The following is a 22,377-nucleotide window of genomic DNA, read 5'->3' as shown; positions in this document are numbered from 1 at the left end:
TCAGGACTTCCCCCATGTTAAATTCAACTCTTTGGATCTGTGTTGACCAGCAAGTTTTTTTCAATAGCCTGAAGCTCAAAGAACCACAAACACGACCTTGCTGTAGACTGCAGCTGCAAAACTAGGTGCCCAATAACTTACGCTAGATGCAGGCCCAGATGGATACAAAGTTTAAGGTGAGAAATACCTTGTATATTGCCTGAACCTCTGAAAATGAGAAAAAGGGGAGACTCAGGCTCTCTGAATGTCAAGTAAATTATTTATATAATGATAATGAGACATACGGTCTCCGTAGAATATCAGCACTGTACTTCACAAAACAGGAGCATCAGCATGACAACCAGTGCTGCCCTCTCATCATACATGCATCATAATTAAGTCATGAAAAGGTTAAGTGGAAGCCCTGGTCCCTGGGGAGGACAGAGTTGGACAGATGACAATTTAATTGGTTTCCTAGCCAGGAGAAGGAGCCTGATGTGAGCAAACCAGGTTACCACAGTGACTCCAGATACACCCATCCCACCAGGCTTGCCCCCCCTTGGATCCCACGGTTGCACAATTCAGCAGCACTGCCCCACACTTCCCTACCATGGGGCTGGTGACAGCCAGCGCATGGTGAAGGAATCCTAAGTCACAACTCAGAAAAGAGTCACCTGAGGGATAGCTCAAGGATCCATTTTTTGTACTGGTCATCAAAGATACAAACTGATAGTGAATACAGATAAAATTAACCTAGGAAACCCAGCCTTATAGCCAATTTTGTCACCTGCATTATTGATGTGTTACATGAGGACTCCAGGCACATAATTTTCCGTGGGCTGGAAGCCATATATATACAGTAACTGCATGCCGTGATACACGATTTGTGAAGTGTCACTAGTGCCTTGAAGATTCAGTAAACAAGAAAATACATCCTTGAAGTTGGAACCGTATCCTTATGAAACAAATACGAGAAGCATAATTTAACAGACAAGGGGGAAAAACACCGACAGAGAAAGCAACCAGCTCTCCTCTGCTACCGCCTGAAGTCCCAGCACTTACAGGGAACAAGAAAGAAGCTCTAGTAATGGACAAGTCAACATGAACCAAACCATCCCTTTTCGATGCAGACAATGAGGTCTGCAGGGCTAACTGCTCTGGGTGTCTCCAACAGCCACGTCAGGCAGGAGCTGTGACTTCCAGGTGTAGGTGCAATCCAGCGCTGGACTGCCCATCTGCCTATATTAATCACAGACTCAGGCAATACGGAGGAAACCTCCTGGAGTCTGCAACTGTGCTGCCTTGTTTCAGAACTTTCCCTTACAGCTGCTTTTAGTTACAATTTAGCCAAATATACCAGTGCTGTGATTGTACCTGGCCAGTACTGACACTGCTCTATACTCTACTGCAAAGGGAGAAAATTCTCCTGCAGTACACAGTAATTAAAGCCTCCTGGGTAAGTACCAGAGAAGTCGTAAAATCAGCTTACCACCTGAAAGCCCAGCCCTGCCCTTACTTGTGGGGACCAGGCACATCATTTTCTCAGAACAGAACAAAACTAAATGAAATGTATGTTGACAGCAACCCTATGGAGCACCTGCAACAGTGCCATGTGCAGGAGACCCTGGTGGTGGGGATGTCTCTTTCCAAAGCACCAGAGTCTTCTGAAGGGGGCAGAAGCACCTCTGGAAACTAATGCTCTGGCAAAGGCAAAGTCTGTGCAGCCACAAGCCTGATACGGGAAACCTGTGCTCCTCTGGGTCACAGGAGATGGAGCCCTACACAGAAGATGCTGCAGCACATGCTGCCTGAGCATGGCTGTAGGCAGGCACCCACGCGCTGCCTGCAGGCAGCATGCCTTTCAGAATGGCCTGTGGTCAGTACTGGCCACGGGGAAGGGACGGCTCCCAACAAACCTCAGGAGCTTGCTCTTCCCTAAAAGCCAGCTTTTCGGAGGTGGTAGACAGATGCCGATGTCAACGGGACTGCAGTAGGCACCAGCCTGGTACTGAGATGCCTGATCCATCTGTAGGGCTGTTCTGCTGACAGCTGGAGACCAAGGAGCAGGGTGGACACACAGGGGATGGTCAGAAGAACCAATATGGTTTATTGCCCAGAGCTGCCGAGCATACACCCCTGCCAAACAGCCCCAGTCACATCACTCACATACCGTTGTAACCTTTCCACTGGTTCCTGACGCTCCTTTTTGCTGCTCCAGTTTCCTCCCAAATGAACAATCTGCCTCTAGCTACTTTCCCCCCCATTCACACCAGTTTTGCTACATCTGTGCTCAAACCTGGTATTTTTAATACCATTACCTAGGTAATCCCAGCTTTATCTGCTATCACTGAGGGGTTACCTCCTGGGGATCCCAAAGGTCTCTAGTATTCCCTGTCAGTTATCTGTGAAGTCTGGCCACTTCTAGCATCACTCCCCACCCCACGCTGACGAAATCCAGCCATTCCTCCAAAGCGCTGCCTGTGACACTGTCAGCTCCCTCACCATTGTCTCAACACCAACAAAACAAGAAATATTAACCAGAACAACCTGCAGTGTTCAGAGCTGGCTGTAGCCCCGGTGATGGAGGAGGACACCAATACTTCTTACACAACCTGGGAATCCTGCCCTATGCTTCTCATGGAGGCTGAGAGGCAGGAAACCAGCCACCACAAAAACCAGCTTGGGACCAGACCCTCCAAAATATCATTTCCAGATCAGAGCCTGCGGGAAAGCTTTAGGACAGAAGTATGTAATTCAGTGACAATTCATCTATAGGTGCCTACCCAGGAAGAAAATAAAATTTGTGGAAGCTCTCTTATCCAACTGGCAAAGGCTAAACTAAATCAAAAGGTTTGGAATTCAATTACAGAAATTCTTGCTGGTAATGAGGTAAAACGATCTAACAAGGAGGTCTACCATTCATTGTAAAAGCTCACGACCTTAAATTTCAGGAAGCATAATTTGTACCTCTCAAGGAGCCATTATATTAACATTACAGCTGTGGTTCTGCAATTTGATCACAGCAGCCATTACCTGGTCTTAAACACCCCGTCCGGGCTGTCTCACACCAGGGACACCAGCTTCAGCTGCACCTGGAAGAGCCAGATCACCAGGAAGCCCCGGGGTGGCTATGACACCAGCCTCAGCACCACAGGTTGGAGGGCAAAGGCCCTGCAGCACCCCAATCCTGCCCTTTGGGCACGGGGGTGCTGACAGCCCCTCAGAAGCCAAGAAGAGGGGTCAGCTCTGCCTTTGCCACCGCAGGGAGGATGGCATCACTGCTGGCACACAGCAGCATCCTAAAGGGATGCCCATGCCACAAAACTAGTTCAGTGGTACCTGTCATGGCCACAAGCGCGCCCAGGCCTGAAGAGCCCGCTCTTCCCCTGCCACCCATGCTGCTTTTCCCCTGGGCTACCCAGCGTCATGAGGAGTTGCTCCCCAGGACCCGACACGGTAAACCCCAGCCTTGATTTTGGCTCTTGCAGCATCAGTTGATGGCACTTCAAAATACAGGCTTTCTGGGACACTTGGCAGCGGAAAGGGCTGACCATGTCCTGGCAGGCATAAAACACAGCATGACCAGCCCACCAAAAGACGAAACCGTATTCTGCGCCGGTGCGGCCTCACCGTGAGCACTGTGTGCAGTGCTGGGCCCCACAATTTAAGAAGGATGTGAAGATCCTCAAATGCATCCAGAGGGGAGGGCAGCAGAGCTGGTGAAGGGCTGGAAGGCACGTCCTGTGAGGAGCAGCTGAGGACTCTGGGTTTATCTAGTTTGGAGAGAAAGAGGCTGAGGGGCAACCTCATTGCCCTCTGCAGCTTCCTGAGGAGGGGACGTGCAGAGGGAGGTGCTGAGCTCTTCTCCCTGGGATCTGGGGACAGGACGCCTGGGAACAGTTCAAAACTGCATCAGGGGAGGTTCAGACTGAACATTAGGAAACATTTCTTTGCCAAGAGGGTGGTCAAACAGTGGAACAGGCTTCCTGGCGAGGTGGTTGATGCCCCAAGCCTGTCAGCGTTGAAGAGGCATTTGGACAATGCCCTTAACAACATGCTTTAACTGGTGGACAGCCCTGAAGTGGTCAGGCAGTTGGACTAGATGATTGTTGTAGGTCCCTTCCAAGTGATATATTCTTTTCTTCTCCTTTTCCTTCTCTTTCCTCTCTCCTCTCCCTTTCCTTTCCTTTCTCATTTCCTTTCCTTTCCCTCCTCTTCATCTTTCCCTTCCTTTTTTCTCCCTTCCCCTCTTTTCTTTTCTCCTCAGACAAATTACACTTATTACTAGCCAAGCCTGGCAGTGAAAAGTATTGCAAGTTAATTCAAGCAGAAAAAATTGTTACGATCTGTGCTGGTTTTGGCTAGGATAGAGTCAGTTTTCTTCATGGTAGCTGGTGTGGGGCTGTGGTTTGGATTTGTGCTGGAAACACTGTGGATAACACAGGGGTGTTCTCGTCACCGCTGAGCAGCTCACACGGCGTCAGGGGCTTTTCTGCACCTCACCCCATCCCACCAGCCACCAGACCGGGGGGCACAGGGAGCTGGGGGGGGACACAGCTGGGACAGCTGGCCCCGACTGACACACGGGAGATTCCAGACCCTACGGTGTCATGCTCAGCATGTAAAGCTGCAGGAAGGAGGAGGAAAGCGGGATGTTTGGAGTGGTGGCACTTGTCTTCCCAAGTCCCCGTTACAAGTGACGGAGCCCGGCTCTCCTGGGGATGGCTGAGCACTGCCTGCCCATGGGAAGCAGTCAACGAATTCCACGTTTTGCTTTGCGTGCGCACGCAGCTTTTGCTTTACCTGTTAAATGTTTTTTATCTCAACCAGTTTTATCACTTCCACCCTTCCGAGTCTCTCTCCATCACCCTGGGGATGATCACTGGGAATGAACATGCGGCTGTGACAGTCGGCTGTGTGGGGCTTAGTTGTTGGCCGGGGTTAAACCACAACAATATCCCAGGTACTTCACCAGAAACACATTTACAGAGTGAAAAATAAAATAATACCATAGCTGCCTCGGTACTTCTCACTTAAAATCCTGAAGGCATGTCTCAGTTTGAGGGCAGGGAGCCACACAGCACTGTTCTGACACCCAAACAGAGCACTGGAGCAGCAGGTACCTGCTTGCAGCTGGGTGGTCAACAGGTACCAGTACTAATGGAGTACGTGTGTTTGGGGGCAGGGAGAAAACTGCTACAGCAGTTATTTAAAATCAGCTCCTGAATTTTTCAATTTCTAAGGCTACTGTAAAAAGGCATGCCATAAGTAGCAATGGCCATATCTAGAATCTGCTGGGCCTTGTTCCTAGTTTTCCATCAGATCTCCATAATGAAGACACCACCCTTAACAACACAGATGACAGACATGGTGTTTGACATGCTCTGTCTAAACACCTCCAGTCCTAACTTCTGTCCAACCTGAGGGTCACAAAGTGTCACACAGTCACAGAATAGTCAGAGTTTGAAGGGGCCTCTGGAGATCACTTAGTCCAACTCCTGCTAAAGCAGGTTCTCTCTCCCAGAGCAGGTTGCACAGAGTCACAACCAGGTGAGTTTTGAATGTCCCCAGAGAAGGAGACCCCACAGCCTCGCTGGGCAGCCTGTTCCCCTGCTCTGTCACCCTCACAGCAAAGATGTTTTTCCTCATATTCAGGTGGAACTCGCTGTGCTGCAGCTTGTGCCCACTGCCCCTTGTCGTGTCGCTGGGTACCCCTGAAAAGAGCCTGGCCCCGTCCTCTTGGCACTCGTCCTTAAGGTGTTTGTAGACACTGATAAGATCCCCTCTTGGTCTTCTCTTCTCTAGGCTAAACATGCCCAGCTCTCTCAGCCTTTCCTCAGAAGGGAGATGCTCCAGTCCCCTCCTCATCTTCGTAGCCCTGCAGTCACAGCACTCTGCACAAGAACCACATTCTGAAAACCATCAGTGAGCTCTTATTTCCAAGAAACTTTATGATACCACCACTGCATACAAAAACTTGCTGCAGGGCTTTAGGACAACTCTGCCCCGAGCAAAGAGCAAGATCCTCACCCTTTGACTGCACTTCCCTCACTGCAGCCTGTGGGACAGGAGCTGCGGCTGTCAGAGACCCCTGCCTCTGGCCAACAAGACCCAGCACCAGGCACTTCACAGCACCCAAACTGAGCTTGCAGAGACTTCTGAGCCTGAGGTCCTCATACCAAGTGATGGACAGGAAACAAAACTAAAATGCTCTAAAATGATCCATTGATTGCTACAGACCCAGGCAAATTCTGGGCTTGGGTGGCCAGTTCACTGAATTCACCTAAGGCCATTAGTCTCAGTATCTGCAATGCCAGTCGCTCTGGCTGGTATTTACGCAAAGAGTTGCAAACACAGACATCTGATGATGAACATCAAACTTCAACCGTCCTGTAGAGAGAAAAGTTGCAAAAAGTGGCAAAAAGCAAGCGGGAGTTTGTAAAGTGAGCAGATGACATCCACACAGAGATTCTCCCTAACCTGAGCCCCAAGCTCTCTGCGCTTTCCCCTGCAAAGCCCCAAAGCCCGTGTGGCCAGAACTCAGTCTCAACCACAGGACCGAGTCATGGGTGAGCAGCTCGTGTGTGGCACCAGAGGAGGAACACAGCACACCATGCATGAGCTCGCCCATGGCCAGGTGTGGGCAATGGGCGCTGGCCATGGCCGCATGGGCTTCAGGTGCAGGGCTGGAAGCCGTGCGGTCACAGTGACCAGCTTTCCCGTGATACTGAAGGTAACAAGATGCTCCCAGGGAGTGCTCTGGAGCAACCAGGCAGCTGGGGATGGCAATGGCTCCTGCGGAGCTGGATGGGATGGGGCTGGGGTACAGACCGACCCTCCCTGTTGGCGAGTCCCATGGATCGGCACCTGGGTCACGAGCTGTGACCTGCTGGTTTTACAAGCGCTCCTTGACAGTTTGGCTCAAATGCAGGGACTGACAGCAGCCGCAGGAAGGGCACTGAGGGGCACAGAGGCCATGGCAGGCAGAGGAGAGCAGCAGGGCCTGGGGCTGTGGAGAGCCCACGGCACCAGGGCAGGTAGTGTGTCAAGGACACTCACTCCATGGAGCAAGTGTGGCGAGCTGGGCAGAAACCTGGAAAGCACATCTGCATTCAGCGTCAAGGCAGGTGCACCTGGTAAAGGAGGTGAAGTGCTTGCTTGGCTGGAGAACTGGTGTGTGTGTGTGTGTGTGTGTGTGTGTGTGTGCAATAAAAAGTTGATATTGCTTAAGAAAGAAGCAGGAGCAAACTGACTCCCACACTGGATCATGGATCAGCACAGCATCTTCTCCCCAGCAGTGTACTGTATCAGCTGCTTTGGGAGACATGCAAATCACGGGAAGCAATCACCACGGGAGCTTCGAAACTTCATGAATCACCTGCCCCACACCTAGTGGCTTCTCCTCAGACTAAGGAGACAAAGGAAAGCTCATGCCCTGAAGCAAGGACACTTGGAGCCATTTCCTTTTCTATTTTTTTTTAACACTAGATTTGTATTATTTGCAATATCCTTGCTATTCATAAAATTATCTGCTTCTTCCTTAGAGAGTAAATTCCCAAGTCAGGGACTGCCTGTCCCTCTCCTGCTTTCACAGAACCCACCATAACCAGATGCCCATGAGCATTAATTGGCCTAGACACAATATTCCTCGGCCCAGGGTACTGGCAACATGGATTTGCTGAGACCACGTGAGGTGCAGTCACTGTATGAGTGGTAACAACCACTGTTTACACGGACGGCCCCAGGGAAGTATGTATGAATATTTAATGACTCATATTACTAAATAGACTAAATAGACCTGATCTGTGGTCAGGTTAGCCAGGAAAAGGGAGGTTGCTCTAGTCTAGGCACAGAAGACTGACTGGTTGAGTTCTGGATATTACAAGCCAAGAAATATCACCTTCCAGAACTTTGAGCACAGGTCTATCGTTTGTGTATGTGGAAGGTAGGGATGGCCTCTCTGGGCCACGAAACGAAGAAGTGAATCCACCTGCTCATCACTTTCTGTCACGGTGCTGAGTGAAGGGGCTGCTACATGGCTTCCCATCTGCTTCAAATGATTGCCTAAGGCAATGGCTGCAGGCAAGTCCTGTGTCCAAAAGGTGCAGATCAGGATAAAATATCCTTTGTCCAAATGCTCAGTTGGTTTGACTGGGACATCACCTCCTGCTGGCACTGGACGGAGGTGGAGATGGGACAAGCTGGGAAGGACTGGCTCTCCAGGGTGGTGGAGAGCATGGTCTGCCAGGCATGCAGGTGCTGAGACAGCTAACGTGGCCAGGCAAATTTGGGCTTGGGAAGGAATCAACCCTCAGCAAGACCGGTAGAAGCCATGCAAGATTTTCACTATCCTCTGCAGCACAAAGTGCAGTTTCCTTTGAGGATCATCCAGCTGAGTCTCACTTAATAACCAGCTCCCTCCCTCTGCAGGGACTTTGCCGATGTTCTGGTCCCTCCCATTTTCAGACCCCTTCTCCGGTTCACCCAACGATGCCTGAAGTGTTTTGCACAGTGTCTCAATGAAGTGTGAGTGGTGGTGGGCCAAGAGAGAGTCTCAGCGCTCCTTCCAGCTTAAACCCCATGGCAGCAGAAACCACCAGGCTGAGTGGCTGGGAAAAAAGGGGGTGACTCGGAGCCACCACATTCACTTCTCTGTAAAGAGGATGCTGCTCCCCAAGGGGCTTCAGCACACTCCCCAGCACCCCTGTCCCAGATGGCAGCATGAGAGACCATGCCTAGCCTGCGAGGGCTCCCAAGCCACAACCCTCTGCAGCCACAGGCTGCTCAGTGGCCCCCGCAGCAACGCCAGGCTGTGAATCTGTAAGCCAGACCCAAGTCCCACACAGCCTCATGCCCACCGTTTCATCTGCTCCAAGTCCTCTCTTTCAGCCTTAGCAGACAAAGGAAAATACAAAGCCTACAAACATTAGGAGGGCAAACTAGAAAAAAGAAAGAAAAAAGGAAATGGGACAAAATTTTTCCCATTTTTCCTAACACAATAGCTGCAAGTCTGATCTGGCAAAAAAATGGATGCCATTTTGAGCCCTGAAGTTTCACTTCATGTTACACAGACTGATGTGAGCAGCACATGGACAGACACGTATGTCACATACATAGGGAAGGGGAGAAAGAAGGGAGGAAGAGACAGCAACCATATTCCGACAGGAACGCAAACACACCCACTGGCACACAGAGCCCTTTCGCAATATGGACAGAACAAAGACAAATCAGGAATCCCCACAGAAAATCACATCCAAGATTAAAACCCAAATCACAACGATTTCCAGCCACGCCGAGGTCCAGGAAAGGAGCAGCACTACCAAATGAGCTGGCAGCCACTATTCTAAGCTTTAACTCTTGCATCTCACACCCTACATGCAAGGAAGGGATGGAACCATGCACTGCTGTGCCTCTGCTTTCAGCAGCTGCATTTCTGAGATCCTCTCACCTCTCCCCAGCCTTCAGCCTGGAAGTGCTGGAGAGAGGACTCTCCAGCTGGAGGTGGACCTGCCGCCCGAGCACAGGGGGTGAAGCTTGTTTCCTATGTGAATGGGAGCACATTCATAACCAGTCCCTAAGGGACTCTCTTTTTTTTGCAGCATAAAGACCAGTTTCTGGCACGAGGAGCCACAGGAACAACCCGGTCCGAGGTACCGGCTGCACGAGCACAGGTGCTCCAGGGCTGTGCAGGGGACACGTGCCCCAGGCACGAGCAGAGGCTGTCTGGCAGCACAGGGTCGAAGGCATGGTGGCAGCTGCAGGACAGACATCTGCTGGTTTGCCCTCATGCCGGGGCTGAACCCCAAGGCAGCCAGGGCTCCCAGAAGGACCCCAGCTCTACACAGCAAAGGTATAGTGAAATACTTCAAGCGTTGCAAAAAAAAAAAAAATATCCATGGAGAACACAGGCCCTGCCCCACAGGGCTTACATCTGCACCTGAAACAGAGCAGATGCACTTTACACGCCCAGTAAACAGACAGAAGTGAAAACTCCTACAAATGCAAAGCTATGAATACCGGCATTTGTACCAGAGAAACACCCCAGAAAGTGTGAGAGATGCATATTTGCCATGAATGGCATTTTCTGTACAATGCATGTAGCCAGAGACAAGCTGCACTGCATCTGCCTAGCTGCCAGAGGGGGAGAAGAGTCCCCTAAGAGACCCCGATGCACAGGGGCTTGCGGGCTGCTCGGCGCAGCCAGGGAAAGGGGGTCCTGAGCACCAGCCAAAGTGAGGAGAAGGAGCTTTCCCTCCCAGCCCCAGCACCGAGCGAAAGAAGCAGCCCTTACCTTTGGCCCCTCGCAATACAAACCCGAATCCCTCATGCTCCCTCTTCTGCAGCACGGCCGTCTTCTCCTCAATGATGTAGTCACTGGGCAGGAAAGAGCACAAGAGAATGATGCTAGGGTTAGATTTCAGCACCATGCTGCCAGGCGGAGGTGGCCTTTGTGCCTGTGACAAGGAGACCTCTTCTCATCGACCGTTTCATCTCAGCAAGGAGTTGGGCACAATCTGCTTCCCTCCCTCCCTTGCCCAAAGTCAGAACAAAAAGATGAAAGCTACTTTCCCTCAATGTGTAGGTGGAGGAAAGCCCCGGCTGCCTGGATCACCCTTCTGCCCACCGGTCCCCTTCTCAGTCACCTGCATACGCATGCAGGGAGCTTAGTGATCCCGCTTTGGGCTTCCCTTTAAATGATGCCCTTAGCATATAACTGAAGAGTGGAGCGCCTGAGCAGAGGAGGTGCGGGGAGAGGCAGCCATCCATCCATCAGGGAACCAGCGCTCTCAGACTTTCCCGTTGCCTTTTGTATGAAAAAAATTAGATGCTTGACGAAAGGAGAGGTGCCTCTTTGGTAAGTTCCCCAGGAGGGAGAACAGCAGAGTTTATATCCTCATCCCGGCGCTCTGATCTTCTCTTAAAAATCCCCCCCCGCGTTGCTAAGTAACGGTCTGTCATTAGCAGAGGGGGGATGCATTGCATTGTCCTAGTTTAACAAAGCTGCTCTCCCTGCCCTCTGCCGTGGCCAGACGAGAAGAACGGGGAAAATCCAGCAGTGGAGAGAGAGGAATGGATGTGCGGCTCTGCGCAGACCCCGGCCGCCAGCGACCCTTCCAACAAACCACCTCTACGTGCGCCGGGAGGGGCGGGGGGCGCACGGGGAGGGGAGATGGGAGAGGGATTCTCTCAGCAAACTGGAGCTTAAATGCAGCCCTGCAAATCCCTCCCAGCAGAGCCGCATGTCTGACATCAGAGTGGAATTAATCAGGGACCTCGGTCCTTCTCGGCAGCGCGGGGAAGGAGCTTTACACACGAGCCAAACCCGAGAGATGCGGAGAGGGAGCGATGGCGCGGGCTGGCCCCCAGAGCCGGGGGTGTGCGACCAGCCATGGGCTCTGCCCAGCGCGCAGCGGTGGGGACAAAGCCTCGTGCGGCACCGCACTGCACAGAAACACGCTGCCAAGGAGCAGGTCGAGCAGTGGGCGCGCAGGCAGGCGTGCTCGCCGGAGGGAGGAGACGGCCGCGGACGGGCGCTGGCACAGAGCAGCTGGGCTGGCACACTGCGGTATGAGGTGCCCCAACATGCGCGGTACCGCCGCCGCAGGCAGGCACACGCCCCACCGGCACACCGCGCCTGCTGCCTCCTGCCCCTGGCTGCGGGGAAGGGGTGGGCTGCCGGGGCTCAGGCTGCACCCCATGGCACCCCATGTCACCCCCCGGGACCCTGACGAACACAGCAGGGTTGGGGAGGCAGTGGGTGTTTCTGGATGGAAGGCAACGGGCTCACCATGCTGCTGCGTGGACTGGGCTGGCAACCCTCGCTGCTGTGCCTACTTTCTAGCAGCCGTGGACCGCGACCGACAAGCACCGGAACAGGACACACCTCTGTACCCTGTCCCTGTAGCCCCTCATCTGCCAGTGCTACACTTACAGGCATCGCAATCCCATTTTGGGTGGGTAGTTCTGCGATTCTGGCGTTAACGCCACAATATTATCTAGCTTCTAGCGAGAGGGACAGAAATATTCCTTTGTTTTCCAGACCAAGGGAAGGTGATCACGAAAGCAGATACACGCAATACACTGCTGCAGGTACCAAGGCAGTCTGGAAGACATACAAGACATCGTCCATGGAAACTAACACAACACACAAGCCTCAGTTCCTTGGACTTCCCCAATAATTTCACTTTGCGCTATAATTCTGGACATGCTTCAGCATTATCTGTGAAAAAATAGGGTACCTACAAAACCAGTGACTTCATGCAACAAAGTACCTAAACATGGATAAACTTCAACAAAACTATGTGAACCGCTTTAAAGGAGGCAGCTGCTGTCATACAGTCATCCCTTTATGTCACATTTTCAACACATTGCCTGACTTTCAAAAGCAGAGCTGGTTATGCATATGTTCCTCAATATGCGTAAAACTCTCCCTTCTACAACAAAATTCTCTCTTCCAAGTGTAAAGCATCCTACTGGAGACAGATTCATAACTACCATGCCCAGAAGAGGTCATCACGGTAACATAATCCTCTTGTCCATGTGACAAGAGCCAGATAACCTCAAACCATGACTCCTCAATCAAAGTAGCTATGGGTGCCCCATCCCTGGAAGTGTTCCAGGTCAGGCTGGACGGGCCTTGGAGCAACCTGGTCCAGTGAAAGATGTCCCTGCCCATGGCGGGGGGGTGGGACTAGATGATCCTTGACAGTCCCTCCCAACCCAACCCATTCTGTGATTCTGCGACAAGCCTTTTATCTTCTATTTGAACTATGACTTACCATTTAGGAAGAGAGCTAGACCTAAGACATTCCACATCCACAGGAATATCTCCTTTTTTCCATACGACATGTTAATCCCCTGTAGATGAACTGTGCCAGATCTTAACCCCCTACCAAGAGCAACTTCTGCCACCTCTAAAAGAATGTGTTTGTGCATGTGTACATGCAGGAGAGAGAGAGAGAGAAAGGCAAACAAATCTTTATGTACAAAATCACGATTTCTATTTTACCTGGTGGTGGGATCAAGTCCCCAATTTGTCCTGCTGCAATTGATTTATCAATCAGAAAGTGAAGAATCCATGATGAAAGAAAATTCTGTATCGCTAATTCCTCTGTGGTTGTTTCATCCACGTGATAAACTGAAGAAACTCTTGACAAAACTGCTCATACCCTGTGTAAGTACAAATTCACCCAGCCTCCCCCACCAACCATCATCTACCAAGATTTCCTGCAATAATGTAAGCCTTTAAGTAAGTCTGATGTGTTGCTGCTCTTACTGCAAGTTATTCTGCAGAAAGAATATTTGATTCTTTCTGCCACCTCTGAATTATTCCTCCTCCTACAAATAAACTGGCAAGAAGTACCTTCCTTCAAAACTCTAAGCTTGTCAGAAGCAATAGGCAAACTCCTCAACACACTACCTTCTGTCCCTGAATGCTCCAAAAAGCACATAGATAGAGCTACCTGTGGGATTTTTAGAAACGCTGGATGTTCATTTTAGCTCATTTTCTTGTTCTGTGATGTCCAGAGGGATTTATGAAGTTACGACTCGCAAGAGGGATCTTGCAAGAGCATTACCAGTTTAACTCCCTCTGGAACCTGCACACCTTTTGCCTATTGCCATCTAGCTCTGCAGACACCTAAAAATCCTCAGATTCATAACTGGCCACAGCACAATCCATTGCACAGCTTCACATTTTGATATAACCACACTAATTAGTTTTACAGGTAGATGTATATAAAAAGTGAAACAAAAAGTCCATACATTTATGTGAACTAGATTTGTGGGGGAGTAGAGAGACACCTGAGATGCCACTGATCAGCATTGCTGGAGCTCTGAGGGCTGGAAAAAGCAATAAAAACCCACCTGGGGAAGGAGATGAAGCAGCGTAATCAAAGACCTGTGACAGCGTCATACTGAAAAAATAACCTGAATTACTCACTTTAAAATTTTTTTCTCAATAAAAATAGGAGCTTTCAAAAAATAAGATGTAGCAGGGAGGTATTTTTAGGAATCAGAGAAGGACTAAGCAAAACAGTGATTTAATACTCGTGACATCTGTGTTTAAATAAAGTTATGATACTCAATGGAAAAGAGCACCTCAAGTTCCTTGCCAGACTACTGTGCCCTACATATAACTGGTAAATGAATAAACAGATGAAATAATGTCATGATACAGAGACGCTGGAGCATGGCTCTTCAGAGCTGCTCCAAGAGAAGACACAAACTCGACCAGACCATCTCGTTTCCGCAGGGTTGACTGTCAGACCTTCTGCTGGTTTGACTTTTGTTGAAACCAAATTAAAGACAGTTAATGCACATTTAGCTTGACTACTGCAAATTATTTTAGTAACTTTGTGACTGTTTGGAGGGTCAAACCTAATGGAACTATCAAATGAGCAATTAAAAAAATAGCACGGTTATGGCTGTATTAAACAGCTACAGGTAACTTCCGGGAACACTGTAGCAGCAAAGAGAAGCTCTGATCCTAAAGTGAAAACACAGCAGTTAGAAGAATTAAGAGTTTATTCCAATTGTCTGGTTCTGGTGAAATTCACTGAAAGCGCCTGTGCAGCCAGTGGAAAGTATCTGACATCTATGATGGGTTGTCTCTGAAAGCTTGCATGGGATGCATGGCACTCCAGAAGATCTGAAAAAGGGACGATGCTCATCTTTAAAAACAGGCAGTAGAAAGATCAAAGTAGTATAAAATGAAGCAACTCATCTTTAATTCCCAGGAAAATCCTCTAACAAACAGCAGAACAGTTTAATAACACATCTAGAAGAAGAGAAGGTGATAAATAGCAGGTGGCACAGATTTGAAAGAACTGGTTGTGCTAAACGAACCTAATTTCTGTTTGAACATAATAGGTCTCATCAATGTGGGAAAGACAGTTCTGTAGTATGTATCTTGATGTCAGTTAAGCATTTTGAATGCTCTCACAAGGCACTGTCATAAAAAACAAGAGGGGAATTTCAAGGTGAGTAAATAGCTGTTTGACACATTTTTTACTCTTGAACTGGAAGGACATATCAAGCGGGATTTCACAGGGATCTGTCATGGGACAAGGTCACTGTTTCCACTGATGACTAGCATGTAACAGAGAGTAAACTGAAATTTGCAGAAGGTCCAATCTGAGAGGGCATCAGCATGTTAGAAGAGCAGACTGGGATTCACGTGGTACTATCACTGGAGAAATGGTCTGAAAAATACCAGAGGAAAAAGGCAAAGTGCAAGGTGCTAGAGTCAGGAACTATGAAAAGAAAAACAGAAGATGAAGAAGGGCTGTCCAGGCAGCCAGCTGGCAGGAGAGGCTGCAAATACCATCCTGGACCCACAAGCATCAGCAGCAGTGTCACACTTTTGTGTAAAAAGGATGACAGACTGACTGGAGGTACACAAACAGGAGTGCTGTCTAAGACCTGAAATAATCTTTCTGCCCTATCCTATGCTGCAGTAGCCTTGGGACTCATCTAGTTAAATGTGGGTGTATATAAAACAAGCACCTACAGTGAGCAAGTCTCTCTGGGCTCCTTTTAGACTCAATGGAGAGCTGTTCTGTGAAGTCAATGGAGCTGTGATTCATCCCATGCTGAAATGACCGCCTACATTTTGTCAAATGAATGGCACCCCTGGCTCCACTGACTGTGCACATCTGTATTGACTCCCAGGGTGAGCCAGGGCGATGAGCTCAGACACCTACATGGTAGACACCTACAATGAAGTAACGTGAATCACATTACTGAAGTTAGGTAACACTCCAGTTGCCCAGCTCTTAGCACCATGCTTCCAGAATGATGTAGGTCAAGAGGAGAGAGTCCCGAGGAAGACACCTGGAAGATATAAGGCCCAGCAGGAAAGTAAAAACCTGGCTTGATTGATTGGCTTGATTATTCCCGTAAGAAAATGCTTAAAAGGTGTCACACAGCTGCTCAGTAGTAATATTGCTGAAGCACAGGAATGAGGTCGTGATAGAAGGCCACTCACTGGGAACTTTTAGATAAATGTCCCTCAAGAAAAACTGAAGTTCAGCTGATGCTGATGTTGGTGGAGGGATGGACCATGTCAGGTCTCTCCCAGTAGAAACCTCACCCCCAGACTGCCCCACACCCACACCCACAGCCAGGCAGTGCGAGGAGTTTGGTTCTGCTCAGCTACCTCATGCACAAAACATCTCCAACAACAGAAGAAGAATTTATAGAAAGTGGGGCACAGACATGCTCTGGCCCCAAGAGCATGCAGTACAGCCTGAGCCTTTGAGCAAACTTTCTTTTCTCCCCCCAAAAATCAGAGCCATAACACAGGGTAGCCCTTTCCAAACTCCATTGCAGAAACTGCCTCTGGCCTTGCACTACAGCTGGGCTTGTCCAGGACAGCGCAAGCTGGCCCAGATCAAATTTATCTCATGGAGTAAGCTAGCAATGAAACAGCACGGATGATGACACGATGGTACCCAGGTCTCCTTCCTACCCCTGTCCCACTTCACAGAGCAGATGAAGCTTTAGGGAGAGAGAGCACGGCTCAACCTTGGATTTATACACCAAACAGTTAAGCTTCTAGCAGAAACACCAGGGAACAGGCACGTCCTGGAGGTCTGGGATCAGCCAGGCACATCACTATTGACCGGCTTGCCGAGCACAGCGTCCCTCGCTGCAATGGAGCCTGGAGAGACCTACCAAGATCTGAGCGCTCTGCAAGGGCTGCCGTCACACAGTCCTGCTCTTCCATGGTGCAGATGCCAGCCAAAGTGTAAGACAGCTGTATTTCTTGGCTCTATCTGAATAAGAGAGAAGAATGACCACAGCATTCCAAGATCAAGTGTCTGATCCCAAACATTTACTGATAGCTGCAGCCTGGAGAAGAGGAAAGGAGCAGGTCTGGGGTGTCTTACTCTGGTATCAGCTCCCAGCCCAGAGACTGGCAGCCAGGGGACCTCAGCAACAACATCAGAAGTGAAGCTGTGAAAAGCCCTACCCTGAATGGAAAAATAAACTACTTACATCTCCACTGTAGATGAGGAAACCTTTGGGAATGCAGGCAACAGTAGTGCCTCTGTAACAAAGGGCAGCAGACAACAGAGAGTGGGCTAGAAAGGAGCCTATTTATGCTCCTAACTGGTCCTGAAGCACTGATTACCATCAGTATGATCTTCTGTTTAATTCAGTCAGGAGGCAGCTCATCAAGGCACTGATTATGAACTACGTCAGGAGCAAAGTGACAGATGAAAAGTAACTCTAACTCCAGAAGAAACCATCTTCCAGTCACACATACAGTTTGAAATCGCAGCAAGCCCCTAGGCTTGTGTTGTTTGAGATCACATTCCTTCCAGCACTGGTCAAATGCATTTTGGACTTCAGCTAAAACCCCAAAGCCAGTGCTGCTCAGTCCCAGGCGAAATGTGTGCTGTGAGTACCAGAGGAATTCTGAAGATCAGCTATTGCAGAAATTGAGGAAGACCATTAGTGAAAGGCACTGAGAAGCAGCATCTTCCCCATTCAAACGTGGGCAATTTTCCCAGAAAATTTTCAGTACTGGAGTCATTTCATTTAAACACACCAAGCTTCTAGGGCATCACCCAAAACATTAAGGTGAGACAGCTCATTAAGGGAACAAAAAGTCTGAGAAAGTCCAAAACATGTTTTGCCTGGACTCCAAACTAGCAGTGATACTGAGAAAACTGTTAAGACCTTGCTGTGAATGCCAAAAAGCAGTCAAGTCAAGGAAAGATGCCATCATGGAGGTGCACAAAAGATAAGCCCCTGGAATAATCGGGCTTATATTAATACTGGCAGAAGGAAGCCAGTTGTCCTGGAGTTTTATCCTCACCTGCCAGAAGAGGCATTGCAGCTGAATGGGGGATGCTGCCCAGCTCCTTCTCCCTGGACACGCTCTCCATCAGCCAGGCTAAACCTGACGCCAGCAGTGACAATAGACCACAGATGAGCAAACGTGGTCTCAGTCTGCAGGGAGAGGAGTTTTTAGGTCCATCGTTCACAGCCTCCTCCCATCACCACTTCTTCAGCAAACGGTGCAAAATGGTGTCTACTAAAAAACAGAGGCAAAGGCAGCCTCTGATCCACACTTAGCGCTGCCAAATTACCAGTGTCACCTGTGGGAATTCTGCTCCCCAGAAACAGCATTGTTCAAAGCTGACGTCGGAACCATTTGGCTGCGCAGATGCACATAGAGACAGATAAGGTAACACGCAACAGCATCTCAAATCTTAGCATGTATCACTAGCGCTTGAAATCCATACTGCTTATATTTAAAGGGGAAAATGGTCACAAACAGAGGGATTGTACAGGACTCAGCCCCACCGCTGCCTTCAGCTGTCACAAGTACTGGGAAGGGACAGATGACACTTAAAATCTCCCTTTGCTTGAATGAAAGGAGATTAAAGAACGTTATATCTGCCTCTTGCCTGATACGCATTCAGGAAAGAACAATGCATATTTCTATAAATAATAAAAACGAGTCCTAGACAACCCAAATTCTACAATGTGGATTTATTCCATCCTCAGCAAAGGAGACAGATGGAGACTGTTTAAGGGCACTGTGCTGGAGACACAGTACAAATACATGCCACAGATTGAGAAAGAACAGAAAGAAGCTGGCATGGCTAAACAGCAGGGAAATGGAGGTTATTAAACGCAAGAGAACATCCTTCATAAAGCTGAAATTGTATTCAAAAGAGGAACATGGAAAGAATCATCATCTCTTGCAGGTTAAATGCAGAAACACAGTACCAGCGTGACAGGCAAACGTGAATCTTTGGAACAATTTGTGAAAGACATCAAAACTAATACTGCATCAGTTTTCAAGTGCATACGGAGCAGGAAGCCTACCAGAGCATCTTTGGGGTCAGATGATCGCAGTACCAAAGCAACACCCAGAGAAGGAAAGGCCATAGCAGAGAAACAAAGCACATTTTTCCTTCCCTGTTGTGGGGACGATCCCCCTTCAGAAGTGCAGTGATTTGTAAGCAGACAGATCTTAAACTGAAGCATCTCTAGAAGAGGTTATGGAACAAAAAAAAGAGGCACAAGCCACCAGGACCTGAGAGTAGATAGCTAAGTGTCCAGAGTACCTTGTGGGTGACAGAGCTGTGCTACTCATGGTGCCTAGGCTGGGGTGAGAAGCACAGCGGGACCTGGGGCCAGGATGGTGGGCACATGGTCCCTGTTTTTACTGGGGTGCCAGTAGAGAAGGAAGGCGCTGCAGGTCCATCATCCTGATGCATCACAAGGCAAGGCTCCAGCAACTGGAACAAGCAGAGAGCCAGCCAACACATGGATAAATACTACACTTGGGAAAGCTAACATGGCATTTTAAGTGAGTGTCTTGCCTCATAAACTCCAGTAATGAGTGGTGTCCCTCAAGGGTCTGTACTGGACCAATACTATTTAATATCTTCATTAATGACATAGTGGGATTGAGTGCACCCTCAGGAAGCTTGTAGACAACACCAAGCTGAGCAGTGCAGCTGATTTGTGAGAGGGAAGGGGTGTCATCCAGAGGGACCTTGACAGGCTTGAAGAGTGGGCCCATGCAAACCTCATAGAGTTTAACAAGGCCAAATGCAAGCCTTTGCACATGGACAATCCCCAGTATCAGTACAGACTGGGGGATGAATGGATTAAGAGCAGGCCTGTGAACAAGGACTTGGTACTGGTGGATGAAAAGCTGTAGAAGAGCTGGTAATGTGCACTTGCAGCCCAGAAAGCCGATCATATCCTGGGCTGCATCAAATGAAGCATGGCCAGCAGGTGGAGGGAGGTGATTCTCCGCCTCTACTCCACTCTTGAGAGACATCACCTGCAGTGCTATGTCCAACTCTGGGGTCCTCAGTACAAGAAAGACATGGTCCAGAGGAGGCCACATAAATGATCATAGGGCTGGAGCACCTCTCCTATGAAGAAAGGCTGAGAAAGTTGGGGTTGTTCAGCCTGGTGAAGAAAAGGCTCCAGGGAGACCTTATTGCCGCCTTTCAATATATAAAAGGGGTTTATAAGAAAGATGGAGAAAGACTTTTTACCAGGGCCTGTAGGGACAGGACAAGGGGCAACAGTTTTAAGCTGAAAGAGGGCAGGTTTAGATTAGACATGAGGAAGAAATTCTTTACTGTGAGGGTGGTGAGGCACTGGCACAGGTTGCCCAGAGAAGCTGTGGCTGCCCCATCCCTGGAAGTGTTCAAGGCCAGGTTGGACGGGGCTTGGAGCAACCTGGTCTAGTGGAAGGTGTCCCTGACCCTGGCAGGGGGGGTGGAACTAGATAGTCTTTAAAGGTCCCTTCCAACCCAAACCATCCTGTGATTCCATGACAAAGCACATGTGGATGCAGGTAAGAGAGGTCCCTCCCCACCACCGCCAATTCTGGGATTCTGTAGACAGCAGGGAAACCCTCAACCTATGGTGCTACTCTCAACCATCTCAGGAAACGCTCTTGGTCCCCAATACCCATCAGTGCAGAAGGACTTGTGTTGCCATTGCTTGGGCACTCTCCCTCAGAGCCCAGTGCCTGCACCCATGCTGCCCCGGGTGTCCCCTGGGAATGAACATGCCATCTTTTTTTTAATGTGTTTTTTGTTCAAAATGCTGAAATAACCTGAGGACTGTGCAGCACCTGATGAAGCAGTGTTCCACAACATGGTGCTAAGGGGGAGCGCTACGCGAGCACAGCGCAGGGACAGGCAACGGTGTTTGAGGGCACAGGACCTGCTAGGATTATACTGGAGGATCACGCAGGAAGAAGACAGCCAAACTCAACAGTCTCTTCAGTAGCACCTTTAGCAAGCCCTTGCTAGATTTAAACATCCTGAGAACCACAACCAGATTCCAGAGCAGTGGGTCAACTCCAGAACAGAGCAAGGGCTGAAGTGTTATGTAGCCAGAGGGATGACCCACGGGGATCCGAGTTATTTGACAACAAAAACTTAACTGAAGTCTACTAAGATTTCCAAAAACATTTGACAAGGTCTGTCATTAAAATCTCCTGAGGAAGCCAAGAAGCCATGGGATAAAAAGGAAGGGTTTTACATATTAAATGTGTTAAAAGGTTTAAAATAAAAGTAAATGATTGCATTTCACATCAGAAGAAAGGTCAGCAGCAGAGTCTCATGGGGACCGGTGCCAGGGCTTATGCTGCTCAGCACAGCCCTAGATCATTTATGAGAGAGGAATGAAATGAGAGGTAACAAGGTTTGCTGATAATGCTCAATTATTCAGGGTAATAAAGATGAGGAAAACTATGAGAAACTGTAGAAAGATCTTAAAATGTAAGATTAAATGTAAGGTGGGGAAAAAACTGGTGTACATGGGAAAAAATAATTCTCTCCTCATACGTAAAATCACAGGCTCTGAGCTGACCATTACTACAGGATTAAGAACTTGGGGATATGGTAGACAGTTCATGAAGGGTGTCAGCCTAATGTCATACAATGGCCAGGAATGATAAGCAAAGAAAAGTGAGAGGAAAGTTACACCACCAACACAGCCAAAGTGTCCCCACATCCTAAATACTTCAGTAACACTAATCACCCATTTTGTAAAAGAATACAACAGAACTGGAAAAAAGAAAGATGACATGGACCATCCAAAGCATGCAGAGATTTTCTGTATAAGGAACGGTGCTGCTTAGTATCACTTAACCTGGAAAAAACACAACTCGGGAAATGGTTCTACCAGATTCTGAGTGCTAGGGAGGGGGGCCTGCCTATTGCTTTCTCCAGCACAAGGACGAGGCCACATCAAATGAATCGACAAGATAATGTTTAAAGTAAACTGTATTTTTCACAGGATTTGGGATGAAGTTTCTTCTTGCCACAGAATAGTGTGCCAAAAAATTACATGGGATCAAGGTGCAACTGGGCAAGCTCCTGGAGGAGCAATCCCTCAAGTATTACTCCGTACAGGACACACTGTGGGTGCAGAATCTCCAACCCCCAAGCTGTTGGATGTGGACAGAGCGTGCTGGGGAAATATCACTGCATACATGCCCTCTTCCCATATCCTTCCCTGGTCACCCAGGACTGGTCTCTGTCAGAGAAAGAACTGGACTTCTTGCCTAAGCCAGTTCAACCCTCTTATGAAGCTTGGCAAAAGCCCTTCTCAACTCACAGCATACACATCTGAGATGAAAGGAGTCATGTCTGCAGTATGCACGCATCACACTGCTCAAGGTCGTTCCTTCCAGAAAACCCACTTACATGTTTGAAGAGAAATGCTGCTCTAAGGGATCAAACCCATCACACTTAAAACACTTCTGAAAGCTTGCTAGTAGGAACCGCAGGAGCAGCAGGCTGTGCAGCAGACACATCTGAACTCCTCGTACAGCCAGAGTCCCTCGCTGCACTCTATGGTTGCTCTGACAATGATCGCAGGAATGTGCAGCTTCTGAAT

At 49.0% G+C, this 22,377-nt stretch overlaps 1 protein-coding gene across 11 annotated transcripts in view; it reads right to left on the bottom strand.

Annotated features, from left to right (window-relative positions):
* The window catches only part of SHANK3 (SH3 and multiple ankyrin repeat domains 3), a 375,700-nt gene that overhangs the window by 81,065 nt on the left and 272,258 nt on the right, over nucleotides 1-22,377 (bottom strand). For all 11 annotated transcript variants that reach the window (XR_008821984.1, XM_056339563.1, XM_056339567.1 and 8 more), the window contains one exon: nucleotides 10,271-10,353. Coding sequence is in view for 10 of the 11 variants with exons in the window: in XM_056339563.1 (XP_056195538.1) it covers nucleotides 10,271-10,353 (83 nt within the window). In the remaining variant the exon portion in view is untranslated. The remainder of the gene's footprint in view (nucleotides 1-10,270; nucleotides 10,354-22,377) is intronic.

This window comes from Falco biarmicus, chromosome 5 (assembly GCF_023638135.1).
Source record: "Falco biarmicus isolate bFalBia1 chromosome 5, bFalBia1.pri, whole genome shotgun sequence".
NCBI classification, from domain to species: Eukaryota; Metazoa; Chordata; class Aves; order Falconiformes; family Falconidae; genus Falco; species Falco biarmicus.
The sequence above is the reverse complement of the archived record's forward strand: the minus strand, read 5'-3'. Positions and strand labels throughout refer to the sequence as shown.